The 24,158-nt window shown below is 41.2% G+C and overlaps 1 protein-coding gene across 1 annotated transcript in view; it reads left to right on the plus strand.

Annotated features, from left to right (window-relative positions):
• Positions 1-1,444: 1,444 nt before the first annotated feature.
• FRAS1 (Fraser extracellular matrix complex subunit 1) overlaps positions 1,445-24,158 on the plus strand; it is a 403,423-nt gene continuing 380,709 nt past the window's right edge. Inside the window, 2 exon segments of the mRNA XM_027599032.2 lie at positions 1,445-2,184; positions 9,700-9,731. Of these exon segments, the coding sequence (XP_027454833.1) occupies positions 2,109-2,184; positions 9,700-9,731 (108 nt within the window). The 5' untranslated portion in view covers positions 1,445-2,108.

Consider the following 24,158-nt stretch of genomic DNA (forward strand, 5'->3'; position numbering starts at 1 on the left):
GGTCCTCTAAATACTCAAAAATCAGTGCCAGGTTGTTAGGGGTTCCCATTTTGCTCTGGCTCAATAGTGATACATACAGGGATCTGCCAATTACGACTTACTGAGTAATACTGAAAAGCGATTTGTTCCAAGTAGCAAGTGAGAGCATTAGAACGTTCGCCCACTTTTAGGGTGGTTGTAAAGACTGAAAACAAGTGGGACCCCCCACCGTTTCACAGCTCAGCGTTTGCTGCTTGGACAAACTCCCCTTCCATATGCTCACCCATCTCTGGTCAACTAAGGGAACCAGGGCGTCTCTTGTCTGAGTCAATCAGAACCCAGCAGCATGTCTCTGATGCAACCATTCTCATCTTGTACAACGATTAACCCTAGACCAGCTCTTTTTATTTGATCAAAAATTGCTGTTGTCTTTCGGTCCTGACCAGAATCAAGGCCTCCACCCTTCAAGTGCGCGCCCCAGTTTGCCTCGCCAAGACATTTACTTCCCAGTCATTGGCATTTGGGGGCGCAGCTGGAGCCACCGCGCCGAGGTCGAGTAGTGTTCCACTGACAGCCTCTCTCTAGGAGAGGTAAAGGTGCATTCGCGGTGGGAGGCCCCGCCTAGGACAGACAAGCCAAGACCCTCCCAGGCAGCTGGTAAAAGCCATGGTGGGACGACAGGAAGGTCCCGGGAGAGCAAGATGGATCAGGTCTGCCCCACGCACTTAGTACAGCAGGAGTGGCGGGGGTGGAGGGGGTGGAGGATAGTGCCAGGGCTTTTGAATGTGTGTGTAACTCCTCTTGGATCCCTCCCGAAGCGAGAGGTGAGGGCCCGGTTCGTGGGCTCTCAGCGGTGCCTGAGTGAGCAAGGACCACACCATCACACCCCTCCCACCTCCCCACCCCCCGCCTCCCTGGTGTGACTACTTTTGATCCCGCCCGAGACAAAGGCAGTATGAACTCCAGCAGAACGAATAAGGGGATCAGGTTGCTCTCCCGGCCTCCCCTCACTACCCCCTCCTTGATTCTCCCCTTCCCCACGTGACTCTCTGGAATCTTTGCCAAAGCGCCGAGTCTCTGGGTCCATTTTCACCGAGCAAAGGAGAGAGGAAGGAGGCGAGGAAGGCGGAGCCTGTGTCCTTTAAACGCTGGGATCCAGAGGGGGCCTTATTTTGTGCGTATCCGAGCTCTCTCGTCCTAGTAGCATTGAGTTCGGGATCCTTTCCAGCCCCTCTAGCTCTTTCCTCCGTGCATTTAAAATTATGGCTCCTCCTGCACTCCCGTAATCACGCCTCAGCCCTGCAGACCAGCTCCGGGTGGACGGGCGCGGAGGTGGCAGTCGGCGTGGAGCAAGCCGCGCCCCCGCAGCCCTACTCACCCGGGAGAGGGGCGGAGGCAAGAAAAGTAGCAGCAGCGCCCTCCCGCGTCGCCACCCCCCGTTCCTTCCGCGGAAGCTTTCGAACAGTCTGCGACAGCGAGCGCAGCCCCAGGCGGCGCCGTGCGGCTGCAGCGCCGCGGAGTCCCAGGAGCCGCCCGCAGGGCTGCACAAAGTTTCCTGCGAGCGGCCGCCGGGGGCTGAGGTCCGCCGAGTCGGGTGGCCCAGCGAAGGGGTGGGTGGGTCTTTCTGGGCTCCTGGCGACCCCCTCTTCCGACGCAGCGCCGACGTAGAGTGTCAAGCGAACTTTAAAAAGCTGCTCCACACCAACCTGCGCGGGGATCTCCACGGTCGGGGACCCTGGAGCGGAGGGGTCCAGTCTGAGGGAAATGCTGGGAGGTCCGATCGGCCGGTGACGGGAACTTTCCCGCGAGTCTACCGCGGAGAACTGCGCTCTGCCTCCTCTTTCATTCTCCCAAGCTCAACCCACATTGGCGACCTCCTTCGCTGGAGAGCTGCGCGCTCTCCGCCCCGGCAGTGAGTGAATTGAATCCTCCGCCCTGCCCGGCGCCTCGGAGCTGCTGAAGAGTGTCGCTCGGGGCCGGTTCAGCGCTGCATTTCCCCGGAGGCACCCGCCCGCCAAACCTAGCTCTCCGTGCGCGCCGGCCCGGGGCGCCGGAGCCGGTGTTTGAGGCGGGAGCTGGTTCTTGGATGCTGAAGGCTGGGCTCTTCCAGTGTGGGTGTCGAAGCGGCAATGGGTGCCTTCAAAGTGTGGCTCGGGGTGGCTCTAGCATTAGCGGGATTTGCAACATTGCCTCATCGTTCCGAAGGTGAGAGAGCGGTGCCTTTTTTTTTTCCTGGTGTGTGTGTGTGTGTGTGTGTGTGTGAGAGAGAGAGAGAGAGAGAGAGAGAGAGAGAGAGAGAGAGAGAGAGAGAGAGAGAGAGAGAGAGAGAGAGAGATCGTGATCGTGCTGTTTAAAAAGCCAAGCGGGTTTATGGTATTGTGGGTCGGGTGGAAGTTTTTTCGGGGGTTGGTGGGTGAGTGGGAGTGGAGCTGGAGTGGGCTTTTTCTGAGATTCCTACTCCTGATTGTTTTGCATTCCGATCACAAGCTTGTCTCCCGCCTCCCTCTCTGCCCTAAGTGCATTTGGGTGGGTGGGTGGCCAATTGAGGTGGCATCTCTGAGATTGGATTCTCTTTTTTTCTCCACTTCCCCGCTGCCCCCAACGGAAAGCGACTACGTGAAGCGTAGGCGAGGAGCGGACAATTGCTCTTACCTGGGTAAAAATACCTCCGCTCCTATGAAACATAAAATCCGGCACCTTAAAACCCTAGCCACTCTCCCTCCCCCCCGCCCCAGTAAGTCTCCCTGTAAAGTCTCCTAAAGATTTTATACTTAGACGGTTAGAGCGCGTTCTGGACGTAGACAATTCAAATGCACTGAGAAGAGCCTCTCCAGTATGGAGAGGCAAGAGCCTGCCTGCTTCCTTAGAAAAAAAAAAAAGTGATTAATAAGAGTTTAGCTTCATTCTCTTACTTCGCCCTCATTCCCGGTTTTCCTCCAGGGCTCCAACCTGTGTGTAAAACCCCGAGCTGAGGGAGAGAAAGGAGACGGTGGGAATTGTCGCCATGATAGCAAAAACAGCCTGGGTTCAGACAAATAAATGAATCAATAACTAAATTAAGAGTTTGGGGGTCAGGGGATGGCTGGCCCCGGGATGCGAGGCTCTGTGGGCTCCCACCTGCTCCGAGGAGTCAGCGAAGTCCTTTAGCCAGTGCTTAGGGAGGGGGAAGGGAGCCGGGGGGGGGGGGCAGGGAAGAAGAAGGCTCGATCCACCGTGCTGGGCTCTCGGCTTCCCCTCCCGACTCCATTCATTATTCATCCAGCTGCGGGAAGAAGAGTTCACCTGCTCCGCGGCAAATCAGAGCCGCAGCTGCGGCGGGCGCGGGGCGGGGCGCGTTCGCCCTGCTGCGGGCTTGGGGCGGCTTGAAGGTGCAGAGCCAGGGCGCGGGGCTGGGGGCGGCGGGAGGCCAGGCGGAGGACAAAGCCCTGCCTTGGATCGACCTCCAGCCGTCAGAGCAGCTGCCGTTTCCTTGCTAGTTTCCCTGGAGAAAGTGGCGTGGCCTTGGGAGTCCGCGCACAGTCCTGGGGACTTTACCGTGGCTAAAGGTACCGCCTGCCCGCATCCTCCCGGGAAGTATGTTAAGCACTTCCCATAGGAAAAGCACGTCTGGGGCCTGTGCAGCCTTCTCCAAATGGGTCATAACCTGTAGAAATAGGTCTGTATTGTATGTGCGCGTGTGTGCACACTTAACAAAATAAAACTTATAGGGCTTAATTATAATGATAAATCAGATGGGAGAGTTAACCCAGGCCACCTAAATCTGAATTTGAGACTTAGAAACATTATGTTTTCACTTGGTGGTGGCAGTTTCTTATTTAGAATCATCCCAGCAACGCGGAAAACGTGCTCTCTCTCCCGGATAGCTCACCAGGGGGCAGTTGGAATGGTGCAGTTTTTAAGAACCAAATCTCTTGAAATTACAAAAGCCATTATTATTAAGAGCCTGCAGGGTTCGCTCTTTGGAAGACTGGTTGGTACAATGGGCAAAGTTTAAGAACGTCCAGTCTTTTGGTAGCGGAGGAGGAGGGCAGGACGCCAGGGGCGCTATTCCTCCAAAGATTCTTTAGGAACTTTGCTTCTTACTGTTTCACCCCACCTTTAGGACATTCTAGAATCATTTCACAAGTTGGATTGATAGATGTCTGAGAGTTTCCATCCGACTCAGAGTGGTCCTTATCTAAGAATGAATGAATGAATGTGGACATTTATTGAGCACGTTATTTGGCTTCTGCTGTGCCAAGCACTTTACATACATTATCTCATTTAATTAAGTTAATTAAATATCAGGCCCACAGCCAAAAAAATCAGCTGTCATCTGATGAGACCTTTGATTTGGTTCTGTTGGGGTTTTCTTTTTCTCTTAAAAATAAGGGCACTGAAGTTGGAGAGCTTAAAAGGATCTTACAGATTTCCTCAAGTTTTTATTATTAGTCTTGGCAATGATTTTTAAAAATGGAAGAGAAGTATTTACATGTGTGCTTCTCATGGTGTGACATACAGTGTGATACTTTTGCTGACCAAGCCATGGCAGAATTTGTGTTTTCTTCTTAGTGCTCAGAGAGCATCTCATACATGCTTCTAGAACACCAGTTAATAATTATGCAGTTACCTGGTTAAAGGTGCAGTTTCCATCTTCCTCATGTAGCTGTGTGCTCACTGAGGGCTTAGGATGGCTCCTAATTATTTTTACATTTCCACATCACCTCCTAGTACATACTAGGTGCTAAAAAAAAATATGGTCAGATGAATGAGTATTGCCTAATCACAGTCTTTTGAATTAAGCTTACACTGGCCTCTATTATAAACTGCTGTATGACCTTGAATGAACCACGTAACTTCTTTGGCCTGTGGTTCCGTCATTTACCAAATGCAGAAGCCGGCTGGCTAGGTGATAGCTCTAAGATGCTTTGCTAATTGTCCAGCATAGGGAAAAAGATCAACATTTGCTGCCTTATTTGTGGTCAGTTGCAACTTTCTGGTTCTGAATTTTACATTAGTTATTAAAAGAAAAATGAATTTTTACAAGCAAATCATTGGCAGTGTTATTTTATACTGTCTTATATTGCTGAGCTGACAAACCACAATGATTTGAGAACTTAATGGAATCAAGAAGTCACAGAGAAACTTCTAGCAAACATGACTGCTTTCTGAATCAGACCAGCTTTGCCATGACATTTTCTGGAGAAGCACATTTTGAATTGTGTTCACCCGTGGATATCCTGTGAAGTCACCCTAGATAGAACATGGTGGCTTGGAGATAGGAAAAGATTATCGAACTGGAGGTTGAGAGAATTGAGTTCTAGTCTGTGTCCTATACCTCCCCATGTGGCTTAGTCAATCCCACAATCTTCCAGACTTTTCCTGTAAATGAATGCCATTAACAGAATATGTTGGAAAAGATCATTTGGTAGACAATGTGTTTTATTTATGGGTAGATCAGCATATTTGCATTAACAGAATATGTTGGAAAAGATCATTTGGTAGACAATGTGTTTTATTTATGGGTAGATCAGCATATTTGGTTCTACTCTTGGCTGGAGAGTTCCTTCTGTGTAAGATCTAATCTTTAAAAACCAAAGTGAATAAGGAGAAGACATTGGCTGGGGAAAATAGCCTATCTCTTCATTCTTTCATTCCACAAATCTTTACTGAGAGCTTATGTATATGCTTATGTCTGGTAGGGGGGATACAAATATTAAAAAAGCATACTACGTGTCCTGAAGAAGTTTGCATCCCCAGTAATTGTTAATATCAGTAAAATAGAGGTAGGGATATGTGAACACTGGTCCTTGGTGGGTTTCCCAATATTGAATAATTGCACTTTTGGCTTTTGTAACTACCTGCTGGTGAAAATAAAGAGGTGTATTGTCACAGGCTATTTCCATTTCTCTTCTCCTCTAAGGATTAGATCCTACATGTACATTGTTTAGTGAGGCCAGAGCCATCTGCATTCATTGTTATGGACTCGAGTGGTAGTATCCCTCAATTTCACTCAGACACAAGTAGTCATAAATACCTTCCACCACATGGCTCAGGAGAAGGGAGGAGAACACCACATGGCAAAGTTGGAGTTGTGTGCCAAATCTTACAATAGTTCAAAAACAGTTGGCCCATTTTCATTTTAAGTACTCTATTAATTGATCTGAATCCTGGTTTACAATAATCAGGACATGAGCTGTCTTGTCAGTCCAGAAAACGATTCTATTTTAACTATTCCACGGTATACAAGCCGTATGCTGAATTATAACACAACATAAAGCTTGAACATTTAAATGCTAACTTGTGGCTGCTTATTCCTAATGAGTCATATTTTTGTGATACCATGTTCTCCAAATCTCTTCATATCTTATGGCCATATATACCACTCTGTCTTTGAACTAATGGGCCTGATGTTTTCTGGCTCTTGGATTTAACTTCTCTAATTTACTCAGTTTACCAGGTATGGTTTCTGTAGTGAATAATTTCTGGATGTGAGTACTGGTGCAAATTAGATTTCATATTTTCTCTGAAAACTTTAGATTTTAATTAAGTATCTCATGAAAGAGCATATGATGATGTGAAAAAGGGCTTAAAAATAGACATTTACTTATTTACATGAACTTGAAGTAACATTTTACCTATGTGACCTGCAAGACTGGAGTCAGCCACATGCAAGAAGATCTGAGGATCTGGGCTTCCTTCTCAGCACTGTGTGTGATCGCTTCACCCTGCAAAACTTTCTACACTTTTCTCATAGAATGTTGGAATTTAAATTACCCAGTATCTCAGTTGTATTCTATGCCTTAAAACTGGCAAAGTTCGTGGCCAGAGAATCCTAGCTTGTGTTGTCTTTTATTTTTCCTGTTTTCTCTTGAAGAAGCCCTGTTTCTTTTTCCAGATCCTCACCATCTGTCAGAATTCACCTTGAGCTGGAGTTTCCTTTAAAGCGCAAATAAAGGTGTAAATCTAAACCTCTGATATAGCTGTACTGTTTTAGAAAAAAAAGCAATGAGTGGAGAGAGTAACTCTCTCTCCATGTTTTCCATGTTACATGAGTCGATCAGTTGGTGAAAAGGCCTCTGCTCTGGGGCAGAACCAGAAGCCGCACCCAGCACCCCCTGCCAACAGACCTCCTAACTTCATCTGCCAGTGGGTGTGAGAAGTGGGCTAGTGTGGGAGAAATATGCTTGCTTTGGGGGACCGCATCTGGCATTGGGTGGTGATAAATGTTTGATAGGACCGGGCATCACACTGGAATGCTGTATTTTCTCAGGAGAGTAGAAATGAGCTAGCTTTTGGAAGCCGTGTTAGTGGAGATTCATTTGTGCAGCTACCTTCCGGGTTGAGCTGTTCCATTTTAGGAAAGCCCTCCGAGGGCAAAGCTTATTTCTTTTGGAATTGTACATCAGACAGCGACCCAAATTGAGTTATTTCCTTTTCTTAATGATGGAATTTATCAGCAGTTACATACCATTTTGATTTGAGTCTCTAGCAGATGCTTGGCTTAACCAAGTGTGCATGTGGTGCCACACTCAATGCTGCTTCATTTTTGTATGTTACGGTGGGCTTATAACATCTATCTAACTTTCCAGGCATGGGTTTTGAGTGGGTAGTTGGATATTTCTTTTTTTTTAATTAATTTTTATTTTATTATGTTATATTAGTCACCATACATTACATCATTAGTTTTTGATGTAGTGTTCCATGGTTCATTGTTTGCGTATAATACCCAGTGCTCCATGCAGTACGTGCCCTCTTTAATACCCATCACCAGGCTAACTGTAGTTGGATATTTCTTAAGCAACTTCATTCCTTTTGGGACTTTGAAAAGATAATTGGCTTTTGGAAGACAGTGCTAGGGAGGAGGGCAGTAAAATGCTTTGAGGATGGTCTTATTCTAAAGGTTACATTTTGTTTGTTTATTCTAAAGTTTCAGTTTTGTTAAATTGTACCTCAGTGATGCTCTTTGTTTTTTTAAACATCAGAAGTAATTAAATATGTCCATTTAAGTAATTTAGAAATCTAATTTTGTTGATATATATTTATTTGATCTCTATATGTATATACATATATATCATATATGATTATTATATATACTTATATATACATACATATCTCTCTTATGACATGCCATGGACTGAAATACTAAGTCTTTATTTCTCGAAGAGATATAAGTGAGTTAAGAAGAATTTTCTGCCAAGGTTTTATCTCAAGTTATTCTTGTTTGAATGTCAAGGGCGCAAAAGTCATTCCAATAAATTTGCTCATAGAGATCTTTGATTCAGACCCCAAGTGTAAATAGCCATCTCATTTCTTTGAAGATTGTTTTTGATTCTGTTTTTGGTGGATAAGGCAGACTGGTCCTTTCCTGAGAAGTTAATATTTTTGAGATTTCAGGAGTGATCTTTTGGAGGCCAAGCACTGTAGTAAAATGTGTCCTTCCCTCTTTGGACACCAAGTGTGGCCTATTGTCAGGATGTGCTTCTGCGGTGGCATGTGTATGTTATTCTAATCTGTTTTGTAGGTTCAGTTTCTGAGAGAGTAGCTGTTAGCACACTACCCACATGTTTCTAGGTTAAAAAAAACCACCTGTTGTGCAGTTCAAAGATTGGTTGAGAATGTGTTTGTTTTTTAAAATTGGGATTGCAATTGTACATTGTTTTCAAATACAACACTTGGAAAGATTTATTTTATGACATGCTAGTTATTCAGAAAATATAGGCTGTCCCATTCACATTTAACCTTCTTTTCCATTTCAAAGCAAATGGTCTGTTTTTTATTTGATACTTAACGAATGGAAAATATGAAGATGTATCAATTCATAACCAGCCTATTAGAAAGCAAAATTGAGTGAAAAGAGGGTGAAAAGAGTATTGGAGTTTAAGAGCTCGACAGAAGAGTTCTTTCCAAGTAACTACAGTCTGCACTTCTCTCTATAAAATGTAATATCACTAAAGAGGAACATACTGTGTGAAAGGCAAGAAATAGATAATCATCCAGATACCTAAGTGGATGCCTACTATGTGAAGAGTTAGGGAAGCCAAAGAAGGAGAAGCAGTCCCTCTCCCAAGAGTATATATAGACACCGTAATGGGGTAGATGCAAGAGTTCCACATGCTTAGCAAGGGTGCTGTAAGGAAGTACACAAGAATGAATTCACCAATGTATGATGCATGTACGGAGTGCTATGAAGGCAAAGGAGAAAGGGCATAATCCCGTGGGCTAGAAAATTTCATGAAGGAGATGGGATCAAATTTAAGGAACTTGAATAGACCCACTGTGTCTTCTGCAGAAAACAAAAATGAGCAAAGGCATGGAGATATGGAAGTACTATCACCAGATCCTAAGTTGGCCTTTTGGGTCAGACTGGAGAATTTGTGTAAACAAAGAGTGGCAGAGAAGCCTGGATAAGTAAATTGCGACTAGATGAGGGAGGCTCTGATGATTTATCATATAGAAAAATATACCCTGTATACATAGCATGCCATTATAAATACATTTATTTTAAAATTCAATTAAGTTTTAATGATGCTTTCCCTTGTGTGTATCCAAGAAGCGTTTGTTGTGTTGTATGGGGTTATTTCCCCAGGGGCAGGATGCTCAAGCTTTTCATATTTTGGAAAAAGCACAATTTGCTGACTATGATGCATGTAGATGGGAGTTTTAGCCGAAATCTGCTGGAGCGGTGCCTGTTGGTCTATTTTGCATTCCTTTTAATTCTTGTTTTGTTTTTCCCCACAGGTGCCTGTGTCTATCAGGGTTCCTTGTTGGCGGTAGGTCATCCTTCATATGTTTGGTTTATTTCTTTCGAATGTAAAATGCTTGATTGAGGCTGCTGAGTGAGTGAGGTGACCCTATCGTTGTAAAAATATGTTTATTTTCCTTCACAGTTTGTGAGGATTATCCCTCATCTTGGCACAATCATGCTCAATTACTTAATACCTTTTCCAGAGTGAATTAGTTCCATTCGAATACTCAGGTATTGGAAAAGAAGTTCAAACATCCAACACAGTTTGCATTCCATGGCTGTCCTTTGTGTTCTTTCAATCAGAAAGAAAATTAGATCCCATTCTCCTGTCAGATATGAACCAGGGCACACTTTGTTTATCTTTTCGTTGCATTTGCTTCTTCCTTTGAACCTCCCCCTCCAAAAAAAAAAAAAGTACAATTATTAAATTGAGTATAATGTGGAGGATTCCTGACTGTTGCTTTGAATTATGACTTTAAGTTTTGGTAAATAACAAGCAAATTAACATTTTATCTCTGAACTTTTGCCTTGTAGGGTAGAGTTGATTTTGAATTTAATGTCATCGTGACTTGGGGGAAAAGCTGTGCAAGTCTCATGCATTTCTTTTCATTAGTAATGTACTAGGGTGCATAACAGTGTGTTAAAGCCTTATTGAAAAGACTGTCTACACTCCATCAACTCTAATAAATGGTGTGACAAGTCATTCTTCACCACTTTTTTATTTTGGTTTAATAAATGCTATAATAAAAATAGGACTGAAATGGTTGGAGAGGGTTTGCTCATTTACATCACAACCTGCTATTAACATGTACGATATTAATAAGTCATCTTGGATTATCCTCGTGGTGTTGAAATAGATGAGAAATATCTGAAATATCCAACAGTCTAGGTAATTGTAGATGTTCACAGTAATATTTTTGATTCTGAACTTTATGTAATATAGCTACTGCTCTGGAGATTTATGTTTTTTTTCCCCTCATATTTTTCCATTAAAGAATCAGGAGAAGGCTATTTTCCTTTTCTTTCTCATTCCATGCCCTTCAAAGCCTACTTTTCCTTGTGTTTCTTCTTTAATACATTTTCGGAATCATTTAAAAATCAAAGTGCTATAAAATACATCACCAGTTTTGGGGAACTGTTGTATATATTATAGACAAGTCAGTTATCCAGGTGGATACAAGGAGAATTGCTTACTGTATACAGTGCTTCATAATTTGTAAATATATTTTCATAGCTGTTGATCTATCCGATATAATAGATGAGTGAAATAAGCAGACCGCATATTATTTTATACTCCCCCCCCCTTTTAATGAAGAACCAAGGATGAGAGAGGTTTTAAGAGATTTGTTAAAGGTAAATTGACCATTAAGGGATCGACCAGAACAAGCCAACCTGTCTTTCCATTGTTCTCCCTGTATCTGAAGGAAAGTGGCTCGTCTGTCTTCTATATTTGGTGTTGCTCTGTGTTACTGTGCATTCGAATATGAAAGCATCAAGTACTTGGAGAGGGCAGTGCCATCCAGTTCAAGGAGAGAGTCTGGTCAGTTTGCACTTAACAGGTGCCCTTGCTCTCCTCAGTTCCATGCCTTGGCTCCTTCCAGGACTATGGCTGCTCGGGGCTTGTAGCTTGTGCGATAGCGCCCCAGCACACCCCTCCTCCCCACCAGTTGGCTTCTTTGCTTACCAAGACTCAGCCATGTGTGTTCCTAAACCTCCTCAGGCCTCATGTACTTATTATTGTAATTATGCAATTCAGTTAGAAAGATAATACATTTATTACAATAATAAAGGTTATTAAACAAGTGTTTATTAGAGTAACAACTGTGGACAACTGTGGGATTCTAGGCACCGGGAATGCATCAGTGAACAAACAGACGAAATCCTTGCCCTCATGAAGCTTGAATTCTAATGAGTAAAATATATAGAATGTCAGGTAAGTGCTATGGAAGAAAACAGTAGGGGAGTGGGGAGATAGAAAATACTGAATAGAGAATGAGGGTGGCTCCTGCAAATAGGGTGATAGGGACGGCCTCCCTGAGAAGGTAATATTTGAGCAAAGACCTGAAAGTGGCCATTCTAAGAGCTAGTCTCCCTGGATGTCCAGGGAAATAGAATTCCAGGGAAGGGGAAGAGCAATGGTAAAGTCTGAAGGAGGAGCTTGCTTAGCCATTTGAAGAAGTGCACGGCAGTCAGAGTGGCTGCAGTGCATGATCCAGGAGCAGGATGAGGTCAGAGAGGTGCGTAGGAGCCTTGGATGGACTTGAGCTTGTCCCCTCGGTCAGGGACACCGCCCCTGGAGGAGCTACCGCAGAGGAATGACAGAACCTGACTTATAGTTAATTAAACTGCCGAAATGTGAATGTGAAAAGAAATAACGTTCTTGTTTCTAAGGAAACTATGGTGAATACTTTAAAAAGACTCCGTAGAGGTGAGTCACTAAAAATTTGCTGTCAAATTAAGTGTAAGAGGAACAACTATAAAAGATTGGGGAAAAACACAGAACTCGAGAGAGTCTGCATTTGGATTTATTTGCAACCGTTTTAAGTTTTTTTTTCCATTTTAAGGAGCTTCAAACTGGATATCGTAGATGTTGCATTGTGGACATAGTTAATTGTCTGCATAATTAATTGCTGTTCTCTCTCCACCTGATCTGGTCTTGGAGAAAGGCGTTGAATGAAATTGAATGAATGTATGTTTTTGTATTTTGAATTAAAATAGAGAGTTTAAGAACATTGAGACTATTCTGGGATTTTCTGATTGAACAACCCTTTAGGTGAGAGGGTTTCTATGGTAAGAGCCTTCACGGGCGCGGGGGGGCTTGTCTCTGAGGATGATGGTGGGATGTCCCTGTTCTAAACCCTGTAAATTGTACCCACACACATTTTAGAGCTAGGAGTGACTTCAGAGATCATGTAGTCTGAATTCTCCATATCATAGGTGAGAAAACTGGGGTAAGGGATGTGAAGTTCTTGAACTTCATCCATTTCTCAGGTGAGTAACCAGAAGTGGAGAGTGGGTCCGGTAGAAAACAGCAAAGCATCAGCTTTACCCAGAAGAATTTCCATAAAATGTATCTAGCAAATGAGAACACGGATCTAGGTACTGGCTGTTAGCTGCTAACTCCCAGCCTGTCTTGTGAGGATTTCTCCCACTGATACCTCTCCAGTCTCATCCCTTCTTGCCGGGGAAGCTGTCGGATATAGTGGAGCATTCATGATGTTTGTCACCGACAGACCTTGTTTTGATTCTTCCTCCTCTGCTACAAACCAGCTCCGTGACCTAGAGCTAGTTACATAACCTTTCTGAGTCTCTAGCACCTCCTTTGTGAAATGGTGACAGATAAAGCCTCTCGTGAGGGCTTTTTGTAGAGTAAAGCAGATAATGTGGGGAGGACGCCCAGGTGCCGGGCCTGGCATGTGCTTTTCTGCCATGACAAAATTTCTCTTTACCAACCAAGAACAACAAAAAGAGGAAGGGAGCAGTTATTAAGCACCTACTATGTATTTCATACTGTCCACAATCCCAGGAAATAGGTGTTGTCTTTACAGATAAGGAAACTGAGGCTCAGAAAGTCTAAGTCGCTTGTCCAGAAGTTATACAGGTGGTCAGTGCTAGAAGGAGAGAGCATTCAGACCTGGTTCTGACTCACTGAGCAGCCTGTTTCTCTCAGCCAAGTCAGTCTGCCTGTTGTCTGTGAACACAACTGGCTTATTTCACCTTCAGTTCTATATGCCCACCCCCTCTCTGCAGCACCTGCCATGCAGTTGTCTCTGCCAGTCTCTGTCCTGACCTCCTGCAAAAGCCAGCTGTCCCTGGCTAACCCCTTCCCATTTAACTGAGGCTCTCCTACCCTGGTGTGTATTAGATCCACCACATGATGGAAGAAATGTTTGGAGGCAGTCTTTCCATCTTAAAAATCTATATATGCTTTATTTTACACACACATACACACATGCACACACGTACACACCCAACATTGTGTTGTGTCTCTCAACTTTGACAGCTGTATGGACTTGTAATTTGGTTCTAAGCCTTGTGTGGCCATCTCTCAGTTATGTACTGATTCAGCTATCCCTCTCCTCCTTTCTTTAACACTGCCTTCCCTACTTTTCTCTTTTTTCCATTCCTCAGGTCAAAAATTAACAGAAGGGAGTCAGAATACCCAGGAAGGTCCTATACCTTGAGAAACAATAATCTGTTTTGGGGTGTGTTTCTTACCCCACAATACCCCTGCACCCCTGGACTCTCAGGACTTTGTCTAAAGTCAGCCCTTGTGAAAGAGAGCATGACGATGTTAAATCAAGAATCTATCGGGAGGAAACCACCTAGTTCATATGTTTACCTGTGACAGGGGCATTGAGTGTGAAGAGAAAAATAAATTTTTTATTTCAATATTTTCACTTATCTTCACTATATTGAGTAAAAAGAATTTAACTTTCTTTTGGCATCACCACAAGTAAACATTTCTCCTTTGTTAGGTTTTTCCCTAGGGGTAGATGGATGGATTCTTAACCTCAGTTTTTATATCTGTAAAATGGAGATGAACTATTTACTTCACAGGGTTGTTGTAAAAGCTAAAGGAGATCAACATGAAGCACTTAGCTCTGTGCTTGTGACCTACGACACTTAATGAAGGTTAGCTGCTGTTATTGTTGCCATAAGCACTTGTGATTGGAAGAGTTGCCCAAAGCTATTCATTCTTCTTCCCTAGATCAAAAATATTAAGTGTTGAAATTTTCCTACTTGGAATACTTTAGCTCACAAATGCTGACAAAATAAATTATGAGACACTAAATTTTAACACACTTGAAAGAAAGAAAATAAATTTAGGGATAATTAAAAATGTGGAGTGTTCACTTCACTACTATATAGTATGACACAGTAGAAAGATCTAGGCTTTGGAGTCTGAATCCTGGTACTGCTACATACCCACTGTGTGGCCTCAAGTATGATATTTTATACAGCCGAGTCTCAATTTCATCTTCTATATAATGAGGATTGTAATCCTCATAGGGTTGATGTGAGGATTAACTGAGAGAATACTTGTGAAAGAACCCAGAACTGTGGTTGGCAAGAAATTGGTGCTTACATCATCTAGGTGGCAAAAAATGTCGGAGTGGAAATGACTGAGTGATAGAGGTCTTGGTTTGGGTCCTGGCTCTGTAATTAGTAGCTACATGGCATTCGGTAAGTCACTTGAATGAAGTGAGCTCTCAGTTTCTAAATTTATAAAATGAGAGCGTTAGATCCTCTCCAATATTCCTTAGCTCAGTGCTATCCAATAGAAGTTTCTGTGCTGTTGGAAATGTTCCACAGATACACTGTCCAGTATGGCAGCCATGAACCACATGTGGTTATGGAGTACTTGAAATGTGGCTGGTGACACTGGGGGACTAAATTTTAAATTTTTCTTAATGCAAATTAATTAAAAAATAAAAATATAAATAGCCTCATGTGGCTTGTGGCCACTGTATTCTCCCATGCAGCTCTAGAGCTTTAAAATTCTTAATATCCTGTAGTACTTAAGCTTGAATTCTAGTCTCATGTGTCATTCTCACCCCAAGTGAAGCCTCACTAAAACGTTGTTAGCAGCTGTGAAGAAGGTCACAAGAAATTTGTTATACTACCTGAGGTTGCTCTTTGTTTATTTAATTTGAACAGTTTTAAGGTCATCTTAGTGGGAACACTACATGCCCCCCCTTTTTGCTCCATGTGCTTTCTTGAATGAAAGCAAAGGGGTGGAGTTACAACTGAGCCCTTGCCTGCAATCCATCTTATATATTCCATTAAAAATTTGTTTTCAGCTTTGTCGAAACATAATTGACAAATGAAAATTGTGTGTATTTCAGATGTACTACTGAATGATAGGATATATGTATATATTGTGAAAAAAATCACCACAACCACGCTAATTAACTTACCTATCACCTCACTTAGTTACCATTTTCTTTCTTTCTCGGTGGTGGCGAGAAAACGTAGTATCTACCCTCCTAGCATGAGCACTGGGTGATGAATCACTAAATTCTATACCTGAAACTAATACTACACTCTATGTTAACTAACTGGAATTTAAATAAAGACTTGAAACAAAAATATATAGAGGTATATATAGAGAGATATACTATATATTGACCCTCCTAGCAAACTTCAAGTATACACTACAGTATTATTCACTATAGTCACGTTATTGTGCGTTAGATCTCCAGAATTTGTTCATCTTGTTTAACTTGTGTAATTGCCTCAGCCTCTGGGCACCACGATTCTCCCCTCCGCCCTATGAGTATGACCATTTTAGATTCTGTATATAAGTGTGATTGTGCAGTATTTGCCTTTCTGCATCTGACTTACTTCACTCAAGGTAATGTTCTCCAGGTCCACCCATGAATGTTGCAAATGGCAGGATTTCCTACTGACTTAAGGCTAAATAATATTTTATTGGATATATACACCACCTTTTCTTTATCCATTACCAGTTGATGGATATTTAGGTTGTTTCTGTATGTTGGCTATTAGGAATAATGCTGAAATGAACATAGGAGTGAAGGTATCTCTTCAAGATCCTGATTTCAGGGTAGCCTGGGTGGCTCAGTCAGTTAAACGCCTGCCTTCGGCTCAGGTCGGACTGAGCCCCGCATCCGGCTCCCTGCTCCGCGGGAAGCCTGCTTCTCCCTCTCCCACTCCTCCTGCTTGTGTTCCCTCTCTTGCTGTCTCTCTGTCAAATAAATAAATAAAATCTTAAAAGAAAAAAGATCCTGATACCATTTCCTTGGCTATATACCCAGAAGTAGGATTGCTGGATCATCAGTTAGTTCTATTTTAAATTTTTTTGAGGAAACTCCATACTGTTTTCCATAATGGTTGTAGCAATTTATATTCTCACCAACAGTGCATAAGGGTTCCCTTTTTTCCACATCCTTGTCAACAGTTGTTACCTTGTCTTTTCGATAATAGCTATCTTAACAGATACGAGATAATATCTCATTGAGGTTTTTGATTTGTATCCAGTAAAATTTTTACAAAATAGTTTTGGTGTTTTGTGAAAGTCTTATATACTTGGAGCATTATCCACTGTTTATATTATGGCAGAGAAACATTGAGAACTTCGAGTCTAATCTGTAGGCCTTGTTTATTAAGGATAAGAAGGATAAAGGAAGACAATTCAAACTCTTCAGTGCTAGTCGCCTTTTTAAAAAATCAGTGTGCTATAGCATTACTTTCTTTTATTTGAAACTGCAATGCAAGAGAGACAGCCCTATAGAAATGAAAATGTCTCAGACTTGCATTTGTGCTGGTATTTATCAACATGCTCAGGAGACTTTATGGAGAAGCGAAATGAAGAAAATTTGGAAGCTTACCCTAGTAAGTGCTCAAAGTCCCCCTAAACTTTTGGTGAATCTCAGCCAGTGGCTACTATTAAACTTTGTAGCCGTCAGGGGGAATACTTGGCATCCTGTGGGTGCACTCAGAGGGGAAGCAATAAAAGCAGCCATTCCTTAATTTCCCTTAAGAGTACTATTGGGTATTGTAGGATATTGTTATTTTTTGTTATAGCTTAACAAGAATTCAACATTTTTAAGTGCCTCTGGTCCATCTTCATTTATTTTTAAATACTGAGTAATATGTTTTTAAGTGGGAAAGATACTCTTATTAAAATGTACTTATTCTGGGATAAAAACTTAATTTTTTTTTTTTTGCAGAAAACCAGTAGCAAGCACATCATCACTGTGGTGGGTGCTGCAATAAATTTCCTTTAACTAGAGGTATTTGAGTCAAGATTAGACAGTCAGCACCAGAAATGAGAGTGTTGGCGGGGTCTAGATGACTGCCAGTTTGGGGTCTCACTTGTATGGGTTGAAGGTGAGGGCTGTGCATTTCTGCTTAAGGAAGCTGTTAGAGAGGGTGAGGAAACCTCCTGACTCCAGGGTCCGGTGAAGGCATTTCTTTAGGAAAGGGAGGGATTTTGTACCCTTGGGTGCCAGGTGGTGAGCATTGGGCTCTAGGTGCCTCAGATGATTCTTTTGCCTTGCTGGGTTTTTATAAACTGTCTATGTAATCTGGATAGTTTCCTATCTGGAAATTTATATCTTCTTAAAATATTTTGTGAGAGGAATAACATAAGAGACTTTGTACTTTTATTGATGAATAATCCATATGCATTTTCAGTCTTATTCATATTCTTGTGGTAGGAACAGATGTTTTAAATTAACAAACACATTTCTTACACTTTGTTTTGAATTTAAAAGATGCAGCTGAGCTTAGCAGCCATATTAATTTGTTCAAACTATGCTATATGTGATCATATATCTCAATTTTCTGGTCAGAGCATACACTCTCCCCACCTTTTTTTTTTTTAAGTTTTTATCATTTTTACTCTAAATTGCCTTATAACCTAATACCTCATTTTGATTTTCTTTCTCCATTTGTCTGTTTATAACTACAAAATATATACATATATGTGTTTATTTTATACACAGCACATTTATGTATGCATATGTACGTATCCCCTAGGAAAGAACTGTCACTCATTTATGACACCTTATGGTATTATCTTGTCATTGTTTGCTTACTTTTTAAAGCCCTCTCCTTACTAAGGGAAAAGAATACATATAAATATCAAATGACAATCATGAGTTAAGCCAGCTTATGTTTTTTGGTATTTGAATGACAAGTGTCTAAAGAAAAGTTGGCTTTAAAAATTTCATGTAGATGGCATTTTGCTTCTGGGAGAGGGAGGGACACTTAAATATAAAAATGGCACAAGATAATTTTGTAAAAAATCTGAGCAGTTTTATGTAAAATAAGTGCATTGCCTCTGGTATGCCAGCTAAGTTCTTTTTTAGCAATGATTTCTTAGGCTCCCAGAGCATATAAACTAAATGAAAGGAAGGTGGAAAGGGGAAAGGTTTCACAGTAAGAAAGTTCATTGTTATACCCAGGAGACCCTTGAGTTGGGGCCATGACCTTTGAGTTCTTTCCTGACAGCTCCCAAGGTTAGTTATTTATTAAATTTATGTCATTCCTTTCCTCTAAAGGGAAATTGAATGGTGGGGAGGGGGGTTGGGAGAGGAGGATGTCTACACTGGAGAGCAGATTTTGTAGTTCCTTATACCTCACATTCCTGAAGTGGTTCTGTAAGCGTGAGCAAGAGAGAATTATGAACAGAAATAGATACTTATTCTTTGGTGCTCTTACTATGCTGAGTTTCCCTGTAATCCAGAGGGAACTTGGTCTAAGAGATGAGAGAACAGAAATAGAAGGACCCCTAACCTGAAATTAGTGGTAAGAAGAAACTTCTTTCTCCCATATTTGCCATCAGTAGATGTAATAGGAGTGATCCGCCTGGATTCCAGATATTTATTGATCAGCGTCCACGTGCTAGAAGACAGGAGTTATGTCCCTAGGTCATGTGTGGTAGCAGACCCTAGGTTGCCTGCTCACTAGCCCCTTTTCTCTTTTTCTCTACTGGCAAAATCCTGATTTTTTCCCAGTCCCCACCCCTTCCCCACAAGACTTGTGTAAATCCTAGTTGTAAGCGACTTAGGAAGGTATATATTCCCCTGCCAGGATTGGTTTAGGAGTGAGTTTATGGCCTAATTGTGGCCAATGAGATATGCATGGAAGTCGGCTACGTTTTTGGTGCTTGAAAGAACCTCATAGAGAACCTCCCCCTAAGTCCTGAACTAGTTGAGAAATAAACAAAGAATAAATATAGATGTAAAAATATCACCTTTTTATTTTTTAATCAGTGAAGCTAAGGTGGCGGATATAGCTTTGATTTTTCTTGACCAAATGGGCTCACTGATTCTGAACCCCCAGATTCCAGCAGACTTATGCCTTCACAGGCAAAGCTTTATCGAAGCCGCTTTCCCACAGAGGTAAGGTTTGCGGTTGTGAGAAGCAGAGGAAAACTTAACGCTCTTAGATGAAAGGTTTGCTCCCCAGAAGAGGAAGGGAGACAAAACCGAGTTAAGCAAGCACAGTTACTCTTTTAAATTTACCGGTTAGATAAATCATGCCACCTTCCCAAGGATAAGAAAGCACTAGAGCTGTATGTTGATATCCCTTCACAAGAAGGAAGCCTCAGGAGAAAGAATTCTCCATTAATGGGAGATTTTAAAACTTAAGTCTTTGAACCTTGGCGGGCGAGGATGCAGTCCTCAGAGCTGCTGCAACCATTAGGCAACCCAGCCGACATACACAGCTTGATGGAGGAGAAGAGTGGAAAGAGTTTGGTTCCTCCAGGAGTTGGGCTATTGATCTGCTGACGTAACCAGCCCAGGGCCTGACCTTTCTGGGGGATTGTTATATGAGCCTAGAAATTCTCAAATAGTTTAAGCCAGAACAAATAGGATTTTATGTGACTGTAGCCACAATCATTCTCTCCCATACCCTGCCAACAAATAGTGAACTCCGTTCACAGCGCTTTGGGGTAAGTGCCAGTGAAGGTGTGCAGCCGCATGGCTAAGGGGAGGAACTCTAGATTCAGAGTTCTGAGTTTCAGGCTGAGCTCTTCACTGCTGTTTGACCTTGGAAAAGCTACTCACCTCATCGGTAAAATGGGGATAGTAGTTTTGTGTACGTAAGTAGAGCTGCTGCAAAGGTAAATGAGATAATACCTGAAAGTACCTGGGACATAGTAAGTAGTAGGTACATGCTAGCTGTTGAGAATATTGTTATTCTTGGCGGAAACCACTTTTGATCTTGGCTTTCAAATGTGGGTCAGTTTAGAACAGAAAGACGTGAGGGAAAAGCTCTTAAGATAGAGGATCAGTATGAGTAAAAGCATGAGCGGCGAAGGTAGTCCAGTTTGATTGACATGTGAGAAGTGATGGGATGAAACAGAGAAAGGACTTTTAAACTCTGGATCACAAAAGGCCTGGAAGAAGGCATTTGAATTACATTCTGTAGGCAGTTGGGGACCCTTTGAAATGGAAATCATTTGTTCTTAAATACTAACTCTGTCACTACAAACCGAGTGTGTTGTTGGAAGTGAGGTATCATGGCATCTTCCGCTACTGTGTTCCTCCCTCTTCTCATTTTCACCAGGGTCCTCATGTTGTTGCTCTGTAGGGCTTTGGAGAGGACGTCAGGGGCTCCATGCAACTGATCATCATTGCTGAAAAAGAAAGATCAGTCTGCACACATATTCCAACAGTGTGTCAGTACTGCTAGGTTCATCATTAGTTCAGCAAAAATGGCTTCATCTGGTGTTGTGTCAAGTAGAACTCCCTATTAATAGGCATTAATCCATTCCTTTAATATCGATGTTCATAATGATGCCCCCTGAGGTAGTGGTATAATTGTTTTCCTTCCCCTTTAATCTAATTAGCATTTCTCATTGCTTCTTTATAATTTGCAAAGATTAAATTATGTTCCAGATAGTATTAGGATAAAGTACATTTTATTGTATTTAATTTTTTTAATGGAAACCTGGTTATTTTATATATCCTACCCCATATTTTGAGTATAGTTTTTCTCCCATGCTGGATAAGTGAAGCTTATTATCTTTTTGTTTGCCTTTAGAATGTTATCAGATTTATCAATTTCTACAGTTAAAGTGTGTTTTTTAATATAACATATCAACTGTACTTCAATTATAAAAAAATATGGTTTTTTAGAAGAAAGATCAAGTATGGTAAGATGCCTTAAGGAATAGAAGGACCTCTTGAAAAACATGAACTTCTAGAAAATATTCTTAATAGTTTGAGGATTTAGGAGGAGAAGAGAGGAAAATTTTATGGAAATAAGATAACTCAAGTGCATATGAAAAGGAGAAAAACTCATGTTAATGGCTGCTTTGGTTACCACTTTAGTAGAATGAATTAAGGTGTTGAAGAGAAAAAGTCTTTTTTTATATTTCTTACTCTGTTTCACTGATGACTTGGAGGAAAAACCTCAATAAGAACAGGAGATAAATATAAAGCATAATATAAGAAATACTGTTAGTGTCAAAGCGTGTATATTCCTGTGAGGTGGTTTTATGCACACTTATTAAGGTCAAGGATACTTACTCAGCAAGGGAGATTGTATCTTTAAAACTAAGAATTCCAACGTGTTGTGATGAACGCACTGGGTGTTATACACATCTAATGAATTGTTGAACTCTACATCAAAAGTTAATGATGTACTATATGCTGGCTAATTGAACATAATAAAAAAACAACAACTAAGAATTCCATTTTTTTTGTACTAGAAATAAATTATTGAGGTAGGAAGAAAACCATTAAAAAGGGTCACTAGTGTTTTTTTTTTAAATAGTGTTTTTTGAAAACCAAAGTACAAAACCCAGAATATCTTTCCAACTCTTGAGAGTGATAGCTTTCTTTTTTGATTTTTCTAAGGGAAAATGGCCATATCACCTACTTATTATATTAAAAGTACTATAAATTTGTTCTAAAAGAAAAGAAACCAGACAAACAGAATATAAAAGGAAAAGAAAAGGCACTGACAACACCCTGTGAGAGGCTTTGTGTACACTTTCCCACTGCACGTGGTATTTGTACCTCCACCACCTTATGTCAATAGACTGTACTTAATTATCTGCACATCTGTCTCACACTGAGGACATAGATTATACTGTACTCATTTTTATATCTCTGTAGAGGACATTGCCAGGCATTGAATGAATGAATAAAAAATAAAATGATTATCCTTAGTTATATACTCCCTTCCTGGACTGAGTAGTTCTGCCCAGTGTTAAGTTTCTTTATGGAATCATACAAATGTTTTACCTAAATGAAGGGTAAATTGGCTCCCCTGGTACATGTACTTCCCTTAAAGTAAATGAAATATTTTAGACACTAGTGCTTTAGTATTACAGAGGAGAAAAAAATTGCACTTACGATCTGTTAAAATAAACAGATGTAAAGAGATATTTTAATGCTTTCTACTTTGTGCTGAAGTGTCTCAGAAATCATTTTAGTAGGTGTATCTTAAAAACAGGTCTGAAATCACAAAAGGCCAGGGAAATATATTTTTTAAAAGATTTATTTATTTAAGAGAAAGAGAGAAAGAGTGTGTGCATGCGTGTGGGGGAGGGGCAGAGGGAGAGAGAGAGAGAGAGAGAGAGAATCTCAAGCAGACTCCCCCCTGAGTGCGGAGCCCAGTTTCAGGACTCTGAGATCATGACCTGAGCTGAAACCAAGAGTCAGATACTTAACCGACTGAGCCACTGAGGCGCCCCTGGCCAAGGAAATATTTTATAATAATTTTAGATTTACTTATATAAGATTTAAGGTTAACTGAGCCCCTATCATAAAAAACTCCAAACTTTCAGTGCCTTCTACTAACCTATTACACACAGAGCATGCGGAAAAGAGCTCTTGCAATGTTAGAACCTTTGTCTTAAAAAATAAACAAAATGCTGAAACGTTAAAAAAAGAGGGAAAGTCTCCATTAATCCAAGTAATTCCACAAACAGGGATAACTACTGCAAATATTAGATGAACTTATTGTAGAACTTCTGTAAGTATGTATGTGTTCAACAAAAACAGGCATCGCAATATGCATATTGTTGGGTCACTGTTCTTTTTCTATGTAATACTATATAATGAATGCTTTTCTATGTCAATACACAACTGATCTACATGATCCATCATAGATAAACTGTAAGTTATTTTAGTGATTCCTATTGATTGGTATTGATAGTCCAGTATTTTGGTATTGTAAGCAACACTGTGGTGACCATTCTTGCACACTTTTCAATTATTTCCTGAGGATAAATTATTTCCTCAGGTAAATATCAATTATTTTCTGAGGTAAATTCCTTAGAAATATAATTATTGAGCCACATGATACACATTTTTAAGAAACATATTTGTGTACACATTTAACGCACATTACCAAATTGCCCTTTGGGGAACTCTTACTAATTTCCATACTATTAGCTGGTATTAGTAAGGAATTCTGATGTAAGGTTAAAACTAACACTTGATTTTTGATTTACTGATTTTTAAAGGGTGATGAAATAGAAGGCAGTATTGACAAATATTGATAAAATTTTAAAAATATCTGACAATGTAAAACTAAAAAAAAGCCCAATAGAATACAGATTTTCAAAGAATTGGTGTTACAACGAATTACTTAGTACTTATAAAGAATTCATGCAGATATTTAATGATGGTACCAAACTCCAGGAATTAAACTAAGAATAGAGAGTTCACATAAGAGAAAATACAAGTAGCAAACAAATATATTAAGAAGAGGGACACCTGGGTGGCTCAGTTGGTTAGGTGTCTGCCTTCGGCTCGGGTCATGATCCCAGAGTCCTGGGATCGAGTCCCACGTTGGGCTCTCTGCTCAGCGGGGAGCCTGCTTCTGCATGCTTCTACCTCTGCCTGCCACTCCCCCTGCTTGTGCTTGTGCTCTCTCTCTCTCTGTCAAATAAATAAATAATAAATCTTAAAAAAAATATTAAGAAGAATCATTGTTAAGAACCAGGTGAAGACTAAGC

The sequence above is a fragment of the Zalophus californianus genome, chromosome 2, assembly GCF_009762305.2.
Source record: "Zalophus californianus isolate mZalCal1 chromosome 2, mZalCal1.pri.v2, whole genome shotgun sequence".
In the NCBI taxonomy this organism is placed as follows: domain Eukaryota; kingdom Metazoa; phylum Chordata; class Mammalia; order Carnivora; family Otariidae; genus Zalophus; species Zalophus californianus.